Source organism: Chelonoidis abingdonii, chromosome 8 (genome assembly GCF_003597395.2).
Source record: "Chelonoidis abingdonii isolate Lonesome George chromosome 8, CheloAbing_2.0, whole genome shotgun sequence".
Classification (NCBI taxonomy): Eukaryota; Metazoa; Chordata; order Testudines; family Testudinidae; genus Chelonoidis; species Chelonoidis abingdonii.
The window spans coordinates 35,226,924-35,251,281 of NC_133776.1; the positions used below are offsets into that span (position 1 = coordinate 35,226,924).

At 42.5% G+C, this 24,358-nt stretch overlaps 1 protein-coding gene across 5 annotated transcripts in view; it reads left to right on the forward strand.

The window, feature by feature from the left end:
- SPHKAP (SPHK1 interactor, AKAP domain containing) overlaps positions 1–24,358 on the forward strand; it is a 116,549-nt gene that overhangs the window by 22,034 nt on the left and 70,157 nt on the right. For all 5 annotated transcript variants that reach the window (XM_075068504.1, XM_075068502.1, XM_075068503.1 and 2 more), the window contains exons 2-3: positions 5,368–5,470; positions 22,529–22,639. In XM_075068504.1, the coding sequence (XP_074924605.1) occupies positions 5,387–5,470; positions 22,529–22,639 (195 nt within the window). In that variant the 5' untranslated portion in view covers positions 5,368–5,386. The remainder of the gene's footprint in view (positions 1–5,367; positions 5,471–22,528; positions 22,640–24,358) is intronic.

The following is a 24,358-nucleotide window of genomic DNA, read 5'->3' on the forward strand; positions in this document are numbered from 1 at the left end:
ACAAGCTACTCAAGCCCCAGAAGATTTTTCCTGGAAAGACATAGGTCTGTCCTGCTGGCTTAGCCACAAAATTAAGGTGGGAGAGCTGAAAAGCATGAGGAGGGTGTCAGCTATCTGCTTCCTTAAGACATTCAATGTGTATTGGGATATAAAGCTCACACAGGAGCCCTTAGGATTAAAAGAAGACCCCCACCCTCCACCCAAAAAAAAAAAAAAGCTCAATTTTGAGGGATGAGGAGATCTTAATAGAGGAGGTAGGGTAGCGTCAATCTGACCCCATATTGAGAGAGAGATTTGTGCACCTGAGGAAACAGAGGCTGAGTTTTAGCAAAACCTGAACTCTTGCAAGTTTTACTTACTTTGGTTTCATTACTCTTTTAGGCTCTAGATTTCTTTTTTTTGACAGGGGATGCCCTAAACTGAAGCAGCTTACTGAAAATGAGCCCTTACATGTACATGTGCTAATGTGCACCTGCTTCACATACACACTGCACTGAAGGTGCACACATGACTAAATGGGAGCCAAATGCTGTAGCCAATGTGGGGATGTGAACCGTGTATTCAGTAGCACACGGACAAAGTTAGTTGTCATTGTCTTCCTTATGCAAAATGCATGTTCACAAGTTTACTGAAAACTAGGCATTGGATACCTGTGAAGTTTTTGCAAACCTTCTTTGTTGTAGCTGCCATGTTTGATCACACTTTAAATAAGTCGATCCCCCTTTCCAGCAATGGGCCAATCCAGATGAGTGATTCAGCAGAGTTACTTATACCTAATTCATGACCATGAAAAATGCATCATGGACTGTGAAATCTGGTCGTGTGTGTACTTTTACCCTACACATTACAGATTTCACCAGCATTTCTCAAACCGGGAGTCCTGACACAAAAGGGTTGGGGCAGCGAGGGGAGGTAGCAAAGTTATTGTGAGGGGGTTGTGGTATTGCCACCCTTCTGTGCTGCCTTCAGAGCTGGGTGGCTGGAGAGCAGCGATTGCTGGCAAGGCACCCAGTTCTGAAGGCAGTGCCCCACCAGTAGCAGCACAGAAGTAAGGGTGGTAATACCATACCATGCCACCTTCTGCACTGCTGCCTTCAGACCTGGGCGGCCAGAGAGTGGCAGCTGCTGGGTCAGAAAGGGCCCAACTCTGCAGGTAGCAGAGCAGAAATAAGGGTTGCAATACTATACTTCTGTGCTCCTGCTGCTGATGGTGGTGCTGCCTTCAGAGCTGGGCTCCTGGCCAGCAGCCACTGCTCTCCAGGCACCCAACTCTGAAGGCAGCACTGCTGGCAGTAGTAGCACAGAAGTAAGGGTGGCGATACCAGAACTTCCCCAACAATAGTCTTTCAACCCCTTATACTGCCTTTTGGGTCAGAACCCCTAGTTACAATATTATGAAGTTTCATATTTTAATAGCTGAAGTTATGAAATTTTCAGTCATAAGACTTTAAAAATTGTAATTGACCAAAATGGACCATGAATTTGGTAGGGCCCTACTTATGCCTAACACTTACACAATTTTAGAATCAAGCTGCATGCTATATACAACATAGGAGTAAGTGTTCTGCTCTAATACCTCTGGAGACCGAGAACATAGACTCTTCAACACTTTCAGCTTCATGTTCATTCTCAAGTACTCCCACGTATACTGTCAGATGTCTTCTATAATTACTGCTCTGCTGTCCCATGTGCACAAAGTAGCCAGTCTTACAAGATTCACAGCTATAAGCTTCTGAGTGTCTGACATTAGAATTTAGCTCTCATCAGTCTCCAGTGACCTCAATGACAAGTGCTCCAAGTCACTGAACTTCAGACAGTGGTGTAGCCTGTTCTGTTTGATATGATTCATAACACATAGTGGCATTCTATTTCACTCAACACAGCTCCAGCAAGCCTTTCCATATTTGTACATGAAGATATTTTCCCTTTCACTGTAACCCTGTTTTCTTCTGGAAAATGTTGGAGATCTTTTGCCTTATGTGGTTGGAGAGACTGGTGTTGTGTACTGTACGTGACTATGACCTGATCATATATTCAAAGGGAACAGATTTGTTACTATGCCATAAATATAACACCAGGACTAGTTTTCCACCTCTACATTTTACAAATGGAGAAGGAGAACATCAAGACCAATAAACTCTTTGGTTTCTGGTCATGTTGATTGTTGATTTTTAGACTCCACACATGAACCCACCACAACGTGCCTGATTACATGTAGAACATACATAACAGATTATATCAGTGCAGCAGCTCCCTCTTGTGTTAAGCTGTACCTAAACCCCACAGTTACCTCAGTTAAAAAGGTGAACATATAGAGGCTCTTGCACTCATACCTGAAGTTCAGACTTTGACTTGAACCTGAGTTCTAGACTGTGAAAATGGCACATAGCCTATAATAAGGGGCAATACAGCTGCAAACATATTAGATAGATAAACTGAGGATTAAGATCAGGATTTAAGAGTAGAGACCAGTTTACATGCACAAATATGTCTATATATATATGCAGAGAAAACCTCGTTTAGTAAAGTCTTTTATCCAAACTTCACCCCAAAATTCTTTACAGAACTAAAGAATGAGGTTATACAGTTAAATTAAGAATAGAGAAATTAAAATAGCATTAAATGCACAGTCTCTATCCATTTGAAGAAGTGGAGGGAGTCATATCCACATGCATTTGGTTTGCCATCAATATGACCTGAGATGTAAAATGGAAAGTCAAAACGAACATTGTACAAGTACGGTACAAGTGTGGCTTTAATTATCCATTATTTGTGCCTGAGATAGTTATCAGAATCTCACTGATTTAATAACAAAACTGAGAAACCAAAATGATTCCACTGACTTTAATGGGGATCCACTAGTGTAAAACCGGAGTAAGATCAGAATCCATCCCATAGTTTGTCTTGAGTTACATAGATGTCCCCTATAATAATGTAATTTTTTCCTTGCTAAATTCTAAGGAAGTTGACTACAGATGTTGGAGTGTTTAATCTATGCAAAAGGTGTAAAAAGGGAAAGGGGCATTTCCCTGCAGTACACCCCAGCATTGTGCTCAGCACCTCCTCATCATCTTCTCAATTTCCCAGACTACACTGGTTCAAAACATGCATCCACTTCATGAGGTCTCATTTATTAAGTCTTGCTATAGAGTGAAACTCGCTTCGTTAGTCACCCTAGTTCACATCCACTGAGTCCATATAAAAGAGTTCTGGTCAACTTCCTTGTCCCTGTTCAGGATGCCGCCCAGCCCCCTGCCTGGAGCTAGGATTTACTTTAAACAGTCACTGCGTTCCCTCCGCCATCTGGGAGTCCCAAGTTCTCCTCCTTGGAGCTGGGTTGTAACTTATGGCAGCTGTAAGGCCTCAGCTAGCTTCTCTTTCAGGTAGTCCCTTCTCCCTAGTTAGTCCTCGGTGGGTTCAGCAGACAGCCTTCTCCTGCAGGTGACTGCTCTGGCATGTGGGAGGAAGCAGCATACCTGTTAGTTCTCTTCTCCCAGCTCATCCACAGTTGCTCCGGTGAGAGAGGAATCCTTGTCCTGCCCCCTATGCAAGGCACCTGGTCCAGTCCCTTAAAGAAACAGTAATTGACTTTCCCAAAATACTACTTATTCCCAGGACCACGTCTTCTGCAAAAGTACCTCTTATTTCTTAAGCGTTTGTGTACATCAGAGCCTCCAAAAATCTTAAAAGGGCCATGCCACATGATGAGGTGAGCTCCCCCGACACACCACTGTCCTTAAGTAGTCAGTCTTCCCCATCACAGGTGTAGTGATCATGCATGTCAGGTGAACTTCACTATTTAAGGATATTTGTGCCTTTACTGCATCTCTGTTAATGCACTGTACTTCCATGCAATAAATACATTTATTAAAAGTTACTTTAGCCTTAAATTTTCTTAATTAGCTATTTTAAAGTCATTGTATTTAGACAATACATTTTTTATTAATTATGGGTCAGCTTCTGATACCCTTACACTAACTGAGTAGGTCCAGGAACTCACTCAAACAAATAGTTCTACTGACTGCAAGTCCCTATTTGCAGAATAAGTCACCTGTACTTACTCACACCGAGTAGCAGCAGCATCTGGCCCTACACAATATGAAGTAAAACATGTAAATATTATTCTGAGAAAACAAACTCAGGACTCTCTTTAGCCTATGAGATGGTGTGCCACAAATTTAGGATTTGCATTATTTGACTGTGCCTTGACTTAGTCCAGAGTTTTGGATGTGTAAGGAATGCAGGATCAAGTTCTCTATTTTGAAGATTTTCTGTATTCTATATGGGATAAACTTTCAGCTTGCTTCTCAGGAAATTGGATGCACAGCTTTTAAAGGGTACTGAGAACTGTGCTGAATTTACTAGGCAATAACCTGAAAACATATGACACTTAGATTAAGTTTATAATTAATACTGAAGTAATGATAATTTAGGGCCTAGTTCTGCAAACACACATTTATAACCAGGTGGAATGGGACACTTAACACAAAGTGTAATGCTTACTATGGCGAGTTATGTTTGCAGGAATGGGCCTTTGGTGCTGAATGATCTTTAGGGACTCTGAAGTCATGCGTAAAGAGAGAGCCAGGCTTATTTAACTGAATTTACCTTGCTGTACTTTGATTATTAATTATTTAGTTAGCAGTCTTTGTTCTACAAGAAATAATTAAGCTTATCCAAAAGCAGTGCTTTAGGATTGGTATCAGCTGCATGTATAAATACTGTGACTGGAAGTCCGATTTGCATGACTTCACAAGAGGAAGAGGCAGATGTGAAGGATAAGTACAATTCAGCAGCACGCACACAACATGCAATATAGGGCATGTGTGCATTGTCTTAGTCTGCGATTATAAAGCTACTCTGCTTGGGCTTTTGAGTTCAGTTTCTCCCACTGTTTTCTTTTTGCTTTAATGACTATGATTCAACTCAGATCCCAGGCAGGTAATAGTGAGGATGAAGTATAGTATGAATTTTCTTTTATACTAGTGTCTACCAAGCTCAATTAACATAGTGAGGATGTCATTTACTGCTCAAGACTGCCTGCTTAAGAAAAAAAGACGCCAGCACCACATTTTAGTATATTATTAAAGACAGGTAGATGTAACTGAGTCCAGCTAATTGCTATATTCTAGTCCTTAAAAGGCAGCAGTCTGCTATTTTGTATTCATTATAGGATAGTCCTCCAAAAACAGGAAATTGGGGTAATCAACAGAATGGTAACATCAGCCAGGGAAAGTGCAGAGATGTTGGTGCAATTTGAGTTAAGATTCATTTCTTTAAATTGAGCTGTATTTTTGGCATCGTTTCATGTGTTTATGTAGATGAGTCATTGGAAGGATTTTTGTTGTTGTTGTTCTCTTTCTTCAGCAACTTTGAATCCCCGCTGATGTATGAAGTCTCAGAGCACCAAGTCAGCAGCACAGACAGTTCAGAAAGCAGTTTGGGGAGCTCTGTCACAGCATGTAAGAAGGTAACTTCTCTCTAAGCTTATTTTATTTTCCAAGGCAGATCTAACCAACAGTGAAGCTCTGCTTTTAACTCATGCCTTAATGGGGATTATAAAAATCAATTGATGCACAAAACAAAGTCAATGATATGGAAACAATAATATTAAAATCTTAATGTCTGGGTATTTTGCAGTTTTATTTGGTTAGACTATGTTTGCCAGTGATTTGACAACACGTTAAGTGTAGCAGTGATCACTGTCAGAGGCAGTTTTCTACTTTTCCCTTCTTACCAAAGCAGTAGACAGTGTGTCAACAGTCCTAGGACTGTGTTATAATAGGTTGTCAGGTTCTAGGACCTTACATAGAGGTCCAGAGCTCTTCTGCCTATTCTGGTGTCTGACTTAGTTAGACTTTCAGTCCAAGATCATAAAAGAGTGAGTGTTATTTTGAGGCAAAAGGGACAAGAGCGACAACCCTAGGAACCGCTACACTCAGGGAAAAGCTTAGACTAAGGTTTATGTTTAATTATATAAGTTAAGTGTAAGTTTGGACTAGAAACAGTGTGTGTATGTATACACACACTCTATTAGGAGCAAGGCAGGACATTTATATGTACACTTATTTCACTGTGACTGAGAATATGCCGTTAAAGAACTTCAAAACTTACTACCATACATTCCGTGTCCTACAGGGCAAGGTTGTGGCTGTCTCTCATGTAGGAGCAGAACTAGCAGAACCTTTGAAGAGGTGCAGGAGATGGAGGGGCACAGCTCTGCTCCCATTTTGCAACAGGCAGGAATACTCTGAGGAGCTCTACGAGAAGTTGTGCTAAGCAGAGGCATAATATTAGAGCCAGTCCAAAAAAAAAAAAAAAAAAAGGGGGGGGGGGGACAGTTATTTTTCCCCACAGGAAATTTAGCAAAATTCTCAGATTTTTTTTAAATGAATCACCACCTCAAAAAAGTCACTTTTTTTTTTTTGAAAAACCAAAAACTTATAATTTTTTACCCCAAACTTAAATTTACTGAAAAAAAAAATCTATTTGTCAAATTCTATTTTGGTCAGAAAGCTCAACTAGCCCTACCCACAGCCATTGCTTTCAATGGGGAAGTTCTAGTGCACTTCAGCTGGAGGCAGTAGCTAAAAGCCACACTTAAGAGTGAGCTGAAATGTTCTGTTTATTTGGGAGAGTGCTTATTTGCTTTTAAGAAAAGGAAGCAAAAACACCAGTGTAACTGGAACCTGACAGGTACTTCCTGTATTTCTCCTCATTTCAATATTTTCATTGAGAGAAAAATGTTCAGTGACATTGTTCCCCCATGATTCTCTATTTACACCTGCCAGAGGCAGCTGCTTCATATCAGGTTGTGGCACGCTGGCAGGTTACCGAGGGGAGGATCGTCACTCTTGGGGTGGGTCAACCTTGCACCTTCACAAACACCAGGTTAACTTTAAAGAGTTTTAAAGGAGGATACCACACCAGTAACTCAGAGCTGTTCCAGCTGCCTGGACCCTTACAGTTAAGGTTTTAATAGTAAAATATGACAATCAAAATCAAGCAATTTACTTCTGCATTTTGCCAGCAGCAAAACATTTTGGGCACATTTGAAGAATTGTTACAGGATACTTCAAGATTCTTTCTGTATGCTTTTAGCCACACAAAAACATCAGCTCGGTCTATCACCTTCTCTTTTCTATTATGTTTGTTAAAAGTAAGTTTAAATAAAGATCTATAATTGCTGTTGGATTGGAGCCTCCTTGGTCTCCCACTGGCAGGGAATGATTTAAGCTTTCCAGCTGATTCATTTGCAAGTTCGAAGAGCTATTTCTATCAAGTACAGCTACAGTTAGGTAGCATCGCTCATGCTGTCTATTACTTCACAGCCCAATCTGAATGAATGCAAGAGAAGTGCCCCTTGATGTCTCATCTTATTCTGCATGTACCTCTTTCATATCTTTTTGATGAGTGGTAATTAACCAAAGCAATTAAGATGATTAGGCATAAGCATGAAGATGGCTTGTTTGTAGAGCAGAACCTCAATGTTGTATCTGTTATAGATAGATTTAATGTATATTAAATAACTCAGAGAGCAGGAAACTTAAACTTCACACAAGTTCAGTGTTCTTCCTTTGGGAAGGAGTGACTTTTCCATGCCACATTGTGCTAGAAGGTGATTTTGTTCATTGATTCACCACACACTGAGTAATGCTGACAGTTAAGTCTAGATGCAGGTGGAAAACTTTTTACAACTATGAATTATTGCTGATTTCACATTTAATACATGATGCAAATTCATCCTGAATTATTTAAAGTATGATTTCCACTGAGCACCCAATATACAACAGTGTGGTGCATGCAGCTGTTACACATAAGTATGCTGTATTGAATCAAATTCTGCTTCCAACTACACAATTGTAAGTCTAAAGTAATTTCACAGACCTCAGCAAAATATTATATGGATGTACGTCAGAGGAACTTGAGCAAAATTTGGTTCAATATGTAATCATTCTGAGCATGAAGAAGTCTACAAGATTTTAGAGAAGGGAGAACCTATTTTGAAATGGACAGTGTAGAATGTACTGAATGACTGGAATATTGTACAAGTTCACATTACTCATTACAGGTGTGTAAGTTTGCTATATTGCAACTAAATGTACTTTGCAACGGATATAATGAATTGGTGCTTCTTCACAAACATATATTCAAATACACTGCTGGAGCTACCAGTTTGAGAAGCAGATGTGTCCAAATTACATTTGAAAAACTAACTAGTGCCGTGTAGGACCTGATCCTGCAAATTAATACACAAGTGGCTGAGATTCCTTATCCTCACAGCCACGTGTTGGCTGGAAGAAGATTATATCCTCAAAAATTAAATAAGATTCTAGTAAATACAAAGGACTTTGACCATATGTTGTCAGCATAGTGATAATTATCTTGGGACATTGACATCCCAGGACAAACCTGAGATATTCCTTGCAAGTGAAGGGAAAGTGGCCTTTCCAATATCATCATGTGATAACCTTTAACTTCTGGTTATCAAGAAGTCTAACTGTTCATGCATTTTCTCTCTCTACATAGTATGTACGTAGATATGTACTAGTTACTGTCAACATTACCCTTAGATACCACACAATGGTCCAGATTATCCCTTTCCACAGAAAAAACAATAGGAGGGGAGTTCTGAGTGAGAAGATATCCACAAGGATTCTGTTGCCAAGATTCCCCCATGTTGTTCTTACGTAGTATAGTTTGCCCCAACCCCAAGGAAGAGTCTCTAGCAACTTCCATGATCCTCCCCACAGACTGGCATCTTCTCCTACCCTCACATCAGTCAGACCTGTGGGAGGACCAGGGCATCTGCATAGAGGCCCCTGTGCCTCCACATCAACTCTGATCCCTAGTTCCTTCATCTCCTTGGAAGAGATAACATAGCCCCAGATGCTGCTCTCTTTTCTACTAATTTCAATAGGTTGCAGAGGGGACGATGGGCCCACTCCTTCCCCTGGCCTGCCCAGTCTCCACCCCTTTCCTCAACATTGAAAGATTTTCCAGAGTGAGAGTGCCTGGACTGACAGGGGATGCCATAAAAAAAGGCAGAGCCCCCTTCCATTTAGGACAGGGAACATCCAGGCATGGATTTGGAGTGGGAGGGGAGAAACAGGGTGAATTGAGCTTGTGGTACTTCAGACCAGATGGTTATTTCTTATGGAGAAACTATTAACATTCTCATGTTTTAATGGCATAATCCCCCCCACACACACACACACACACTTGACCTGAACTACCCACTCATTAAAATGATAATAAAAAGGTCACAACACTGAGGTCATGCATGTGTAATGCTGACAGACCCTGGTCATCATCAGCTGGGATCAAACCCAGGACCTCTGGAGCTTAATGCATGAGCCTCTATTGCCTGAACTCAAAGACATCTCTTAGCCAAGCTGTATCAGGCTCAACAGTCTCTAGCTGGCCTAGCCACCATTAAATAGGAGCAGAGTGCTACAGCAAGCAGGCATGGGTGACACAAAATAGATGGACCTTTGTACTGCTTAGGGGTGACAACAAATGAGCAGTATGCTGGCCGGATCCAAGCCATAGCAGCTATGTTGAGAGTGTACAGGGCTGGCCTTACCATGAGGCAAACTGAGGCAGCCGCCTCAGGTGCCAGACAGGGTGGGCACCACTGGGACCCAGAGTGTAGAAAATTGTGTCTGCTGCTGGTGCATATGTATTCTCTATGCTCTAGATGCACAGAGATGGTGGAGTGCGGTCCTGGAGGAAGGAGGGCATAAGAGACATAATAGGCAGGCAGAAGAAAAGGGGAGAGGGAATAACAGAAAGCAGCAGGAAGAGAGAGGAGGAGCAGCCTCTTACATACCTCTCTAGCACGCCCAGGAGCCTGGACTGATTAACACCAGCTTCTCAGGGAGCTTCCTGTTTTCTGCTGCTTCCTTGAACCCACTTGAGGAGAACAGGCAGTCAACTGAAGTAGTAGGAGCCAATTAGGCCCTTGAGACACAGATATCTTCCCTCACTCAGGCCCTGCTACCAGCCTGCTTACTTGTCCCCTTCAACTGTGTGTTGAGAACCACTACAGCTGGCACAAAACAACAGTCATGAGTGAAAGAAGAAAAAGCCCCTCTGGGGCAGCATTCAGAAAAAAAGCAAACAAGCAAAGGAAGCTTTTCTATCTAAGCAGAAAGGAGCTCTCCTGAGACACACACACACAAATGTTCACAGTGAGCCTTGCAGCCCCAGAGAGGATGTGAGTGGTGAGGAGATGCCTGATCTTCCAGTTAGTCAGAGTGCAGATGACCTGGCAGCTACTGCAGCATCCATATCTCCATCTCAAATAGATGTAACCATGCACATTCCTAAGAAAAGTGTAGATCAGAGATGAGTGTGGTGGAGGTGCAAGAAACAGGTGCTGCCGAGTTTAGTTCCTTAAGTCTAGATGATCCAGGACCGGGGACCCACTTGAGCAGTAGCCTGAGGGACTTCCTTGTACCGCATGGGTCACAGTAAGTGAAAAAAACTTCTATTTTCATTTTCTTTTGGGGAACATGAAGTTTCCATCCAACACATTACTGGCGTGAAATCCCCAATGGTGACAAATGGAGAGGCCATGAGCTTATGTACTCAAAACCCAGAATGCTCCATACTGTTTTTGTGCAAACTCTTCCAGTCTAATGTTCCAGCCACGTTGGTTCTATGGGAACAAAGGACTGGAAGAATCTGGCTAGAGATCTGGCATGCCATGAGAGGGCAGCAAGTCACCAGAGAGCATTCCATAGGTAGAAAGAGCTTGAGATGAGACTAAGGTTAATGATCAGCATCAAGAGAAGATGCATCAGAGTCTCTTTATTGGCAAATGTTCTGAAAAGGCTCATTGCGATTGTGAGAATACTTGCTACCCAAAACCCAGCACTGTGTGGCACTTCAGATCAGCTGTGTGCACCAAACATGGAACTTCCTTAAAATTGTGGAGCTGATGGTGCTGAGTTTGATGCTGTACTCCAGGAGCATAAGAGAGTCACCACCCAAGACATGTACACACACCAGTACCTTGGAAAAACAATTCAAAATGAGATCATAGAGTTATTGACAACAAAAGTCAACAGAAGATGTGGCATATCTGAGTCAGCAAATATTACTTGATTATTCTGACTGCACACTTGACATCAGCCATACCCGAAACAAATGACTTTAATGGTGCGTTTTGTAACAACAACAGACCCTAGTGAAAATGTCCCTGCAATGGTGACTGTCAGAGAGCATTTTCTAGAATTTATTGACATTGATGATACTACAGGAGCTGGTATGACAAATGTGCTTCTTAAAAAGCTGGAAGATACGGGAATTGTGATAACTGACATGAGGGGTCAGGGCTATGATAATGGTGCCAACAGAGAGCAGACTCAGATCCGAGAGTTAAACCCTCAAGCTTTTTTTGTCCCATGCATTTCTCATTCATTAAACTTGCTGGTCAATGATGCAGCATCAGCTTCTAGTGAGGCTGATTTTTTTTTAATGTAATTCAAAGCATCTATGTATTTTTCTCTGCATCAACTTGATGGCAAATTTTGAAGCAACATCCTCTCTGACACTGAAACCACCGAGTGCCACACGATGGGAAAGTCAAGTGGAGGCGATAAAGCCTACCAGATTGGGACAATAGATGATGCCATAGTTGCCATTATGGAGGATAATGCTATGACAGGAACTGTTCATGGGCGAACAGTGGCAGAGGGAAATGGAATCAGCAGAAACATACAGAACTTCAAATTTCTGTGTGGCTTAGCGTTGTGGCATGACATACTGTTTGAAATAAATGTAAGCAAGAGACTCCAAGGTTTTGACCTTGATATATCTGGAACAATGGAACAACTGGACAAAGCAAAATCATACCTACAGTCTTGAGGGACTTCAAAATGTTCTGAAGAGTGCATAGAGGTTGGCAGAGGAACTTCACACTGAAGCTATTTTCCCCATCCATTCAAGAATACAAGAGAGTCACTGAAGAAGATGACATTTTGATTACGAGGCACGGGATAATCCCATAAGAGACCCCAAACAACAATTCAAAGTTGAATTCTTTAACCAAGTGCTAGATCAGGGTTTCTCAAACAGGGGTCGCCACTTGTGTAGGGAAAGCCCCTGGTGGGCCGGGCCGGTGTGTTTACCTGCCCCGTCCACAGGTCCAGCCGATCATAGCTCCCACTGGCCGCGGATTGCTGCTCCGGGCCAGTGGGAGCTGCTGGAATCAGTGTGGGCTGAGGGACCAAAATGTTGTGGGCCAGCCCTGGGAGGGTAGCCAGAATGCTGCTGCACCTTAGCTGTGCTCAGCTGCCAGAACAGGCCTTTAAGACCACTAGTGTCAAGTATAGCTTAGAACAGCCATGAGGCTGCTGTCAACTGCACTGGGGGCTAAACTCGTCATCAGATGACTCAAGAATCCTGAAGCAAAAAGGTAGCTTCAAGCCACCTTGTCCACTTCCCCAGATGCAGTACCAAACAGTTAGGCTGCATCTGTGAATTGAAGGCATTGCATTAAGCATTATACAAAACAAGAGCAAACCATTGAAATCAAAAAGAACAGCAAATCTTCTAATAGACAAAAAGCAAGGAGGAAAGAATCAGATGAGAAGCATATGTGCTGAAAATGTCACTTGTAAGGGAGGCCAGCTAGCATCATGATCTGTAGCAAATGAGAAGCAAGCTCAAGCAGTTTATCAGTATTTCACCCAAAACTTTATTCTGGTCAGCCTCTTCCCCTCACCCTCATGCAATCCAAACTGCCTGACTAACAGCTGTGATCTCAGGACTCCTCCTACAACAGGAAGGAGACTTACTCTTTGAAACTAGTTCTAGAAGTGGACAAAAGCACCTGCATGTTGTACCCTTCTCTGCACTTCCAAAGCCTGGGCTAAATTCTGCACTTAGATACATGCATACAACTCCAGTGGGAGCTATGCATATCAGAGGGCAGAATCTGGCTAAGTCAGATCATCCCACTGATGCTATTTGCTCATAGCCAGCCCTGAGGAGAAGAGTCCTGAGTTTACTTTCAAACCAACCTCCCATGTGATGGTGTCTCCTTTCTCCCTGGTCACAGCTCACTCACTGATGGGTGCCTGCCTCCTTGTGACTGCTTCTGGGGACTCACCATTCAGGTCAGCTACCTCCCTCCCCATGAGCCATGGAGGTCCCTCCAGCCAGGTCACTATAGTTTTCTTCTTTGGGGGTATCAAAGTCCCACTGAGTCAGCTGTCTTTATGCTGTTCTAGTCTTCTACTTCCAGGCCAGGTCCTATGCCACTATTCTGGGTTCCAGCTATTTCCCCAGACTCTTTCCCTTCTCTGGGTTTACAAGCCAAAACACACTTCTTCTAGGGAGTCACTGTAAAACTATTCTTCGGTTTTCTTGCTAGGCTCTGTAACCAAGCACAAATCCCTTCTTTCAAAAAGCAACTACAGCCTATTTTCCCTACAACCCTTTTCTGTTCTTTTCTGTTCTCAGCTTGCCAGCTGTATACAAACTCTGCCTGCCCCCACGCATATGGGCTTCCTTTGGCTCTCCCATATTCAGCCTATCAAGTTAATTGTCCTAATAACCTGCTCTGCCTGGGGGTGGGGGAACACCCATTACACAATCTCATCCCCAAATTCTGTCATGAAAAGAATTATAAAAACAAACAAATTGAATGTAGTTGAATAGACTCCTTGAATAGACAATTTCAATAGATACCTGAACTCATCCTGACCCATCTTGTCTATACCCTCCAGCCTAACGTGACCTTTTCAAGTATTAATTCAGGAGCATTACCTATGATCAGCATGTGCTTTCACTTAAAACAGGGTTCCCTAAAAGGGGATGGAAGAAGCATGTGGTGACCCAGTAGCAGAGGATTGGGTAGGAGTGGAGCTTTGAGTTCCCAGCTCACTTTTTTGGGTTATTAAATTAATAAATGTTGCCACAAGCCACAACTGTTTTGTCAATGAAGGGGGAAGTCATCCTTGGGGAATTTTGTGGGGGGTAGGTGGGAAAGGAGGAGGAATATATCTTAAAGCCCTAATTAGAACCTTGTTAGAAGGCAAGACAGGGAAGCACTGGCTATTGTTAAAGAATAAGAATAGCTCTTATCCAATGCTTATATATATACAGATGGGGATACTGGTGTATGGAAAGTTAAAATAACTGGCCCAAGATCACTCACCAAGTCTGTGGCAGGGCACCGTCAGACTTCTGACTCCAAGTTCTACACACTGTCCCCTAGGCTCTGAAAGAGGGGCTGTGTTATGGGGAAGAAAAACCCAAAGTGATTAATAGCATTAGCCATGATTTTAAAGGAAATTCAAAATGAAAGTATGTCAGTTTATCTCTTGCTGGGATGTTTAAGCTCAAAGAGGCAATTTCAGATGCACAGGAGAGTATCTCTGACAGGAGTTAGAAATCTAGTTCCTGAGGACTAGAAGTTGTGAAAGTGGAAGAATTCTACGACCTATTACGTAAGATACATTGATTTTAAATTTTTTGTATCTTGAAGAAAGACTTAGAAAATAGGAATAGAAAGTCAGGTATGTGTACACTGCAATTAAACACCTACAGCTGGCCCATGTCAGCTGACTTGGGCTTGTAGGGCTCAGGCTGTGGGGCTGTACATTTGCAGTGTAGACAGTTGGGATCATCTGGAGCTTGAGCTGATACAGGCCAGCCACGGGTGTTTAATTACAGTGTGCACATACCCATTAATTGCTGTAATTTCTGATGTCTCTGCAAAGGAGAATATGATTGACTTTGCCTTAGACTTTACTGAGGCCTTTTCCCAGCTACTTCTAGCTTTGAGCAGGATCATAAAGTTCTCTTGGGTTACTCTGTATTGGCAACAGTCTAAGGCCAGGTCTACACTGCGACTTTAAATCGGTTTAATGGCCGATATACCGATTTAACGCTGTATCCGTTCACACGACCGTCAGTAATATCGAGTTAAACGGCTCCTTAATCGATTTCGGAACTCCTCCCAAACGAGAGGAGTAGCGCTAAATTCGATAGTTGATAACTCTGATTAGGGTTCATGTGGACGGAAGAAATCGACGTTATTGGCCTCCGGCGGCATCCCAGAGTGCAGCCTGACCGCTCTGGACAGCAATCTGAACTCGATGCACGGGCAGTAAACAGAAAAGCCGCGAACTTTGAATTACATTTCCTGGCTTGCCCAGCGTGGAGCTCTGATCAGCACGGTGGCGATGCAGTTTGAAATCGAAAAGAGCTCCAGCAATAGGACCGACGGGAATACTAAGGTCTATCGCGTATGGGGAGACAAAATCTGTTGTATCCAGCTCACGTTACAGGACACGAAATGCCAAAGCGTTTGAATAAAAACTCCAAGGATACACAGCCGCTGTGTGACAAGCGTAACGGGAAGCCAGAGACTCAAATGGACGCTCATGAGGGAGGGACGGGGTGACTGAGACATCAGCGTATTCCCACAGGTCCACAGCAGTCTCTGAAATTATTTGCATTCTTGGCTGAGCTCCCAATGTCTGTAGGTTCAAACACAGTGTTCTGGCGTGGTTCAGGGAACAGACTCCTCAGTTTATTTCCCCCCACCACCACATGAAAAAAAAAAGGGAAGATTGCTTGCTATAGGGGTTGGCTCAATGCATCCGTGAAAAAGGCGCCAAAGGGTTGTCTGCTGCCTTCACAAAGGGAGGGTGAGGCTGTACCCAGCACCACCCGGGGCCAGTGTTTTTCTGCCCGTCAGGCACTCGTGCTCTCACCACGAAGTGGGAAAACTATCGGGAAGTGCAGGAACAGCTACCACAGTGCACCGCTCCTAAATCGATGGTAGCTTGACCATGGACGCAAACAATCGATTTCGGGATCCCACTGTGGACGCGCTAAACCGATTTTATTAGATCTGTTTTGTAATATCGGTTTAAGCTAATTCGAAATAATCGTGCAGTGTAGACGTACCCTAAGATCTAGAGTGGTGACAGTTTTAAAATGAAGAGGCTCCAGGGGGCAGAAACATTCTTTCAACAGCAATAAGATCTCTTTATTTCAAGATTTCAGCACAAATATATCAAAACATGACTAACACTTTGCAAAGGCAAGAGGAGACATTCTTCTGTGGCATGCATGATATTTTAGTTTATGCATCTAGTCTGAGTTAATTATGGTAACAGGACTCTATTTTCACTGAGGCAGAAGGTATGGTATTTATCGAGTGCAGAGTCAGTGAACTGGTAAACAAGAGTAGGCAGCATTCCCCCAAGGAAAGGACTGTTTTAAAATTCATGGCTTTGCCATTCTCAGTACAAAGTCTTGGGTCACATTGGCATATTTGTGATCACTAAACACACTTGTGGTTTGAAGGTATTTGTCATAGATCTGTATTCCAGGGTCTGGGTAGTCTTCTAGAGAATAGCATGTGGAAGGCCCCCTCCACAAATTAGTTATTCCCCTTTTCTGCAAGGTAGAGAGAAGGACCAATACTTACCATTCCATTCTATCCGGCCCAACGTGAATGCCCCTCCATAGGTGTCTGTAGAGAAGAGGCCTTGCAGAAGGCACTGTACTTCATGCCACTGTGGTTTCTGTGTGGAGATTTACGTGGGAGCTAATATAGGTAGCTATATTAGCTAGCTGCATAGGTCAGTGTTATGATTGCTGGCTTATGGTAGTAAAGGTTATGGGCCCAGTCCCCATAGGGTAATAATAAATAGTTTTCTGATTTCCTTCTGCAGCTTCATCGGGACCTAGTCAGTGGTAGCTTGGTTCTGTGAAGGAATCCTTGCACAGTTTTCCCCTGAGCCACATCTAATGGGTGGTCCCCTAGAAAGATGATCTGGACTCTTTTTGTGGTTTGCACAATTAGCTTTTCTCAGTAAATATTTTGATGTAGTGAATTCTCACTTCTGCCATAGAATAGTAGTGCTGGGCTCTAGGCAGATTAACATGTTCCTTTCCTTTGCATCGCTTAGTCCCACAATCCTCACTCTGTTTCTAGTTGCATCTTGTAATTGAACTGTGGTGCTTATTGCCACAGGAATTGTTGAGGCCAAGAATTTAAGATTCAGAAAAAAGGATTAGACATTTATATGGATAAAGACCATCCAAAGTTGTCATAATTAATTATATCACGTTTTGGAAGGACATTAAGCCTTGTGCTTGAGGGTTTAAGCCAATCTCTATTAGAAATCAGGATGAGACCTAATGTGGGAGAAAATTATTTCACAAATGCCTACCACTGGGTTTTCATATCTTCCTCTGAATCATCTGGTGTTGGCCACTGTCAGAGACAGGGTAGTGGACTAAATGAACCTTGGATCTGAACCAGAATGGCAGTTCCTATGTCCCTAGTTAATTACTGAACCATTAGTAATTGCCCCTAAATGTAGTTAAACTTTTTTTTATCATCTTATCCCAACCTCCCCCTTGTATTTTCCTAATCTCACCCATATTCTGCTGCTTGGATTGATTATTCTTTTATCCAATTTATTTTCTTTGCTTTAGCTCAGTGGTTTGAGCATTGGCCTGCTAAACCCAGGGTTGTGAGTTCAATCCTTGCGGGGGCCATTTAGGGATCTGGGCCAAAAATCTGTCAGGGGTGGTACTTGGTCCTGCTAGTGAAGGCAGGGGGCTGGACTTGATGACCTTTCAAGGTCCCTTCCAGTTCTATGAGATAGATATATGCCCATATATATTATTATGGAAAAGCAGACTAACCACTTTTTGATCTTAGGGAAGGATATCTGCTTTCTGTGACTCTATCCCAGAAAAACTGGCCTTAGAGGGCACAAGGAAAGTTTCTCTATGGATTTAAGGTTCCTTAAACTTTAAGAACAAGTATTTGGAAGGCCAGGTTTTGTTGTGAAGTTTGGACACACTTACTCCTTTGTTTCCTTTTCCTGGACAGACCAAAGACTCCCAAGTATTTGGCCTCTTTCGACATAGAGGTAGCTCTTAGTTTACCTTCTTCTCCCTAATATAAACATTAGGAAGTGTTAGCTGTTGTTTTCATAAACCAATATCAAATGGAAAGGATGAAGTTAATATCCCTGTGTTTTGGTAGCCAGGAACCTTTTATGTAAATATATTTTTTCCTGAAGAACTTGAATGGATTGCTAAATACAGTGCCCAGTCTTCAGATGTAAAATCAGCATTTGCACCTTGGAAGAGCAGTCCATAAAGCCTGTACATACCCCCAGCTCACTGGGTCTGACTCCCCAATGCCTTATACCTAGTGTAATCACTTACAGCTGTGTGAAGGAGACAGACTGTTACCAAATTCAGAATGGGAGCATTTTACACCTGTTAAGCATGTGCTACGTGTATGCAAGTGAGTATCGAGAGTGCAAGAAAAGCAGTGGTGAATCAGGCTCAGAGGATTTTAATTTTATGATCTAATTTAAAATGTAACATCCTTGAGATTGTGACCACATCATAGCCACACTGTACAGCACTGAGCACAAGGAAGACTACTACTCTCTTTGATAAAGTGGAGGTGAATAATAACAATCATGCAGTCTCTCAACAGGGTTGCACCTGCTCACATAAAGGACTGAATTTGGCTCTGCTCTCAGAGTCTAGTTACCAAAGGCAGTTTTATATTCGTTCCTCCCCTTTATCTGCCTCGAGTCAAACAAGTCAAATGGAGCCTCCTCAGTGGACAGCAGCTACTATAGGCCCATATCAATTAAGAGCATGTGGCCTCCATGAGGAGCTCCCCCGAAGTCGCTGGGACTCCATGTGGGTGCAACAGGCTGCCTGCTTTCTAACAAGTGCATGATATTGGCCACAGGTAGGAGTTCTGGTAGTGTGGTGTCATACTGCCCAAGAATATTTTAGGGAGGCTGTTGCGACACATGGGAAGCATTCCAGGGACCATTCACAACATATGGAGGGGAAATTTTACTTAAGCAAAGCATAGTCCTGAAAACCTCCCAATCTACATGGAGACCACCCTCTAGTTGCTACTTAGTGAATGTTGTCAGTTGAGTATCATTTGGAATTGCTTGTTACCAAGTCATTTTTGTAATGGAATTATTGATTTTCTGCAATACAGATAAGCACAGTGCATCACAGAGAAGAGTCTTGCTTTTGGCTCTCCGCAGGATGACTTTTTGTAAACAAATATACATCATACTCACCATATCCAGTAGTACAGTACCTGCCTACTACCTTCTTTTGGTCTTTAGTGGGACGTCAATATAAAAGGCTGCACAATAGTGACAGAGGCCATTAGAGCTCAGAGATAGCTCTTGTTTCCCACTGAAAGTGTATTATTAGAGCAGAATTTGCAAGGTTCAGTCACAATAAGATTGAAAGTCAAGCACTGTTTTATAATTTTATCCCAGCACAGTGATAAAGCAAGCTACTTGCATTTTGATTACTTTAAACATGGTAGTAAATGTATAGTTTTAAAACATAGCACTCTATTATTTAATAAACAAGAGTGAGGAGAAGTTAGTGCATAGTTCATGTTGTGCAAGAATTGTAAGAAATGAGAATGAAACATAAATCCATTTCACAGATATGCTTTCCGATATCCCTACAGGGTGAAGATGATTGATCACACAAGGTGGTTTATACCTAGTGTCACTGCTCTTGCTATTCTTATTCCTGCAATTGTTTAATCCTTTGTAAAGTATTAAGGCCAAATGACCCCTTTCCATGGAAAAATCTGCAGATGGGGAAGTGTACCAGGTTGCTGGAGCAGGAAATTGCATGCATGCTCTAGTATAGGCATTTTCTATGTGAGGGATTCTTCCCACACAATGGCCCTGTATTCTGCTGCAGCATTATATAAAGGATGAGGAAGGACCTCAGCCAGCTGGGGAGAATTCCTTGGTGCAAGCAGTGTGCAAAACTGCTGCAGACAGCAGCACTCAGGCTCCTCAAAAGCACCATTGTAGGAGTGTAGCTAGAGATGAAAGGAGAGTTCCTATAGGTCACGTCACCAGGATGATTGACAGCTCCATCTTGTGGAGCAGCACTAGCTGTGCAGGCACCAGCCTCAAATCCAGAGGGTGCAAAGGAATCTTAGAACCACCTTTGCCCCAACTCTACTTGAGCTGTGTATTGTGTGCTGCACTGCCAGAACTTACAACAGAAATGTGGTGGTGGTGGCCTAGAATAACAATTCAGCCCCATTTTAAAGGTAATTGAAAAGTCTCCAGCTTTGCCAGGCTGGCTGCATTTAAAGCATGGGTAAAAGAATAATCCATCCTGCTACTCAGAATCCTAGCCTGTTTTAAATAGTAACAACAGTGTTCACACAGATAGAAGCCACCACCATCTTCCTGTGCTGTGGGAGGAATGGAGCCAGGCAGCTTACGATATAGTCTATGCATAGATGACGGAACATATGAAAAATTGTCATGAGATAATTCTCCAGTGCAGGTGATATCTTTGTGTTCTTGCTAATGAATTTTATGTTGTTTTGTGTCTGTTTCCTCCTATATTTCACCTATACAATCCAGAGTATCCATGTAAAACAAGGGCTCACAACAGTTATCCAAACCCTTCCTGCTAAACAGTTTTATTATGTTGCCAGAAAGTTCTCATAGGCCTGGTCTACACTGGGGGGGAGGGGTTTGTCGATGTAGGATATGCAACTTCAGCTATGGGAAGAGCGCAGCTGAAGTCAGCGTATCTTATTTTGACTTACCTCCCATCCTCACGGCGCGGGATTGACGGCCGCAGCTCCCCCTGTCGACTCCGCTACCTCTGCTCACCGGGGCGGAGTTCTGGAGTCGACGGGAGTCTAGACGAGACGCAGTATATCAATCCCCGATAAATCGATGGCTACCCGCCGATCCGGCGGGTAGTCTGGACATACCCATAGGCAGGGCCGGCTCCAAGTACCAGCCCAGCATGCAGGTGCTTGGGGTGGCCAACGGAGAGGGGCAGCGCGTCCCTCACTCCTTGTCAGAGGGAAGGACCAGCGGTCGAATTGCCACCGAAGACTGAAACGGTGGCGGTAGAGCTGATAGCAACTTTTTTTTTGCTGCTTAAGGTGGCAAAAACCCTGGAGCCGGCCCTGCTCATAGGTATTGTATGCATAAGGAATGCATACAATCTCTAGTATGAGATCAGTATTCCCAAGGAAGTTCTGTGGCTGCTATTACTGCAATATCTGAATGCCTCAGTCTTCAATGTATTTATTCTCTCCACACCTCTGGGAGGTAGGAAAGTGCTATTATCCCCATTTTACAGATTGAGAACTGAGGCACAGAATGACTAACTGACTTATCCAAGACAACATAGACTTCCTGTGGCAGAGTGAAAAATAGGACTTAGGTCTCCTGCATCCCAGGGTACTACCCATGCTGCAGGACTGTTCTTTCTCCCTAGATGGAGCATGTATCGTGGTTTGTTCTGTTCCCTTCACATGGAAGGGTGATCGGAGATCTCACACATTTTCAGCCACTGCCACCAGTTTATGTTAGAGGACACTTTCTGCAGCTGGCCAGTCAGCTTACTGCAGTATCTGTCCACCTATTTCCAAATATAGCTATTTTGGCCCACATAAATTGTGATGCAAATGAGAACATACTCAAACACATACTGGTACAATTCTTTGGCAAAATCAGCATGTGTAATGTGAGTCACAGTTTCAAAAGAATTTCTGTCTTACAAATTTGAGGCATTTCCATAAAATATGTCATGCCACATTCAGAAAGAAAATACCCTTTTTTGTTATGGTAAGTATAATAGCTTGCAAATCTGTTTTAGTAATGAAAATACATAATATAGGAGAGATTTCTTTATCAAAAAGATTATTTGGCTCTGTTGAACATTGTATTCCATATTTGTCAAGGAATAGCAACATAAAGGATTACATTAATTCTAGAGGCTGCACCACCCACCTTGTAAGACTAGCTTTGACTCTTTCTAGTCTACAAACATTGTAAGTGGCCTTTAGTGACAGGGCAAAGATAGGCAGAAGAAGCACAATCACTTGGTCTGTACTTTGCCAAAACTGCTAACAGAGACCATGGGTCTGAGTAAGGGCTGCAGTGTTGAACTCATAAGGGGAACTCTTAGTCTTACTAGAGTCAATGGCAAAACCCTGACTGACTTCAACAGACACAGGACTGAATTCAATGAATGATACCTAACTACTTCCAACTTCTCAAGTGAACACTCAGATATGAAAATCATATGCATGTCTCTGGCAGCCTCCAGCCCTGAGACTGCCAGGAGAATTAAAATGGTATGTTACTTCCCTGTAAAGGCCTTTTTACCAAATTCATTTTCTGCTATTTATGTTCACCAGTTTAAAGCCCCTGCATCTGTATTCCAATAAAAATGTGGGGTTTTGATAGTCAAAAAATACCTTCAAATATCTTCAAGGCCTTTCACTTCTGAAGTTAACATGATATGACTTTGAGGAAGATCTGTAATCTCATTTTGATTAAGTATACATTTTTTCCAAAATGACCAAAAGTCTCAATATTGTCCCAAATGAAACTCATTAGCAAGACTCCCATTGACTTAAAGGGGTGCAAGTCCAGGCCATAATTTCAAGTGAATTAGACCTAAGTAAATTCATCTATTTTAACAGGTTCTCTGCAGCAATAGTCTACTAGAGTCAACTGACTACTGGCTACAGAATCAGAGGACACCATGCCGAATTGGCTTTGTGGAAGACAAATCAGAAAACAAATGTGCTTCAGTAAGTACACAGACGCTTTATACTTATGTGGGGAAAAGTGAGGGAAGGGAGTTGTCTCAGTGAAGACACAAATTAATCAGCCATTTAAAAAAACATCACTGCATGGTAGCAGGAAAACTATGTAATCAGTTACTTAACCTAAAACTGGAAATCCTAAATTTCAATGTGGATTAAGACAGTTAAATAAACAGGCAAAGCAATACAGGTATAGATTTTTGTACAGTAGACACTGAAAAGATCACTTTGGAAGTTTGCCTACAGACTTAGGCCCATTCGTATTGACTCATAGTCCTCAGCAGAAAGATAAGAATAAAAAATAAGCATATAGAGTATTCTTCCACATTCTAAATGAAGTTTCCATCTCAGTATTGCAGGTGCTAATGCAATTAACAAGTCACAAGTGACTTTTGGTTAAAAGTATGTATGAATAAATCAGAGTTGTTTGTGGCTTTTCATGCTGTCCACATGTACTCAAATGTGGGTACTTTGATGTAATTGCAATAGTTACTTTTGATATCAAATGGTACTCGGAAGAGTTGTTTATCCATACTGAAAATACAATTTGATCATTGTCAGTTAGTTCCAATGAGCCAACAAGCTTTTGCAACAGAACAATGGGGCGGTCCTCCGATAGAAACTAAAGACTAGTTCAGGGATGATAATGAGAATGTACTGGAATTCATACTCTGGTGCAAAGATCTCATTCTAGCTTGTTAAGTCAGATGCAGACAAAAGGTGGGGTGGGTGGGGTGGGGGAGGTGAGCTGAAGTATAGTGCCTCAGAGATGGTGACCGGAGGCTTTTTTGCTGGCATAGAGCAAATGCAGCATACTGAGGAGCTGCACTTATTATATTCTAAAATTGCAGGGACACTTCCCCCCAAGCAGCAAGTGCAGAGGGGGAAACAGGGCCTGGCCATCCCCTGCAGTGCACCTGATCTGAGGAGTGTGTAGGCACACCAGCACTCTGACTGGCCCTCTTATGCTCAGTAGTAACTGCAGCCTGTTGGGTGCTCTCTATACTTATTTATAGAGTGCATCTTGCAGAGGAGAATCTCTGGAAAAAAGAGAGAGTCTAAGATGGAGTCCATGGGATATGTGCTTTTAGGCTCGGCAAGAGCTAATTTAAGATAGTGATCAGGTCAGAGAACTCAAGGCCCAGTTCACAGTTTCCCGGCAACTTAAACTATCATTCATACCAGTGCAAAATCAGCCTAACACTACCAAATCAGATTGCATTAGGTGGAAGGTACCAGTGAATTGGTCCCTTTGAATCTGCTTTGGAGATGTTAATGACTGATTTTCAGCAAGGCTGGGTTCCAAAATTCCCAGATTCATACAGCCATATTCCCTGTCCTTCACACCCTTCTGCAAGCAAGAATGTCATAGGACATGGGGTGTAGTTGTAGCTGTGTCAGTCCCAGGATATTAGAGAGGCAAGGTGGGGGAGACAAGCTTTCAAGCCACAGAGATTTTGAAGAAGACCTGAATAACAGCTCTGTGTGGCTTGAAATTGGTTCAATGAAAGATATAACCTCACCCACCTTGTCTCACAGTCTTTGGAGGCATATTAGATTTTAGAATTGCAGCCTGAGTGCCACTGACTGAATGGAGCACTAAACATCCTTACCTCTTATGTTTTTTTATCATCTATAAGTGCAGGAAGATCAAAACTATCCTCTTTTTTGTCAGATACATTCAGTACATTCACTTTTAATGCA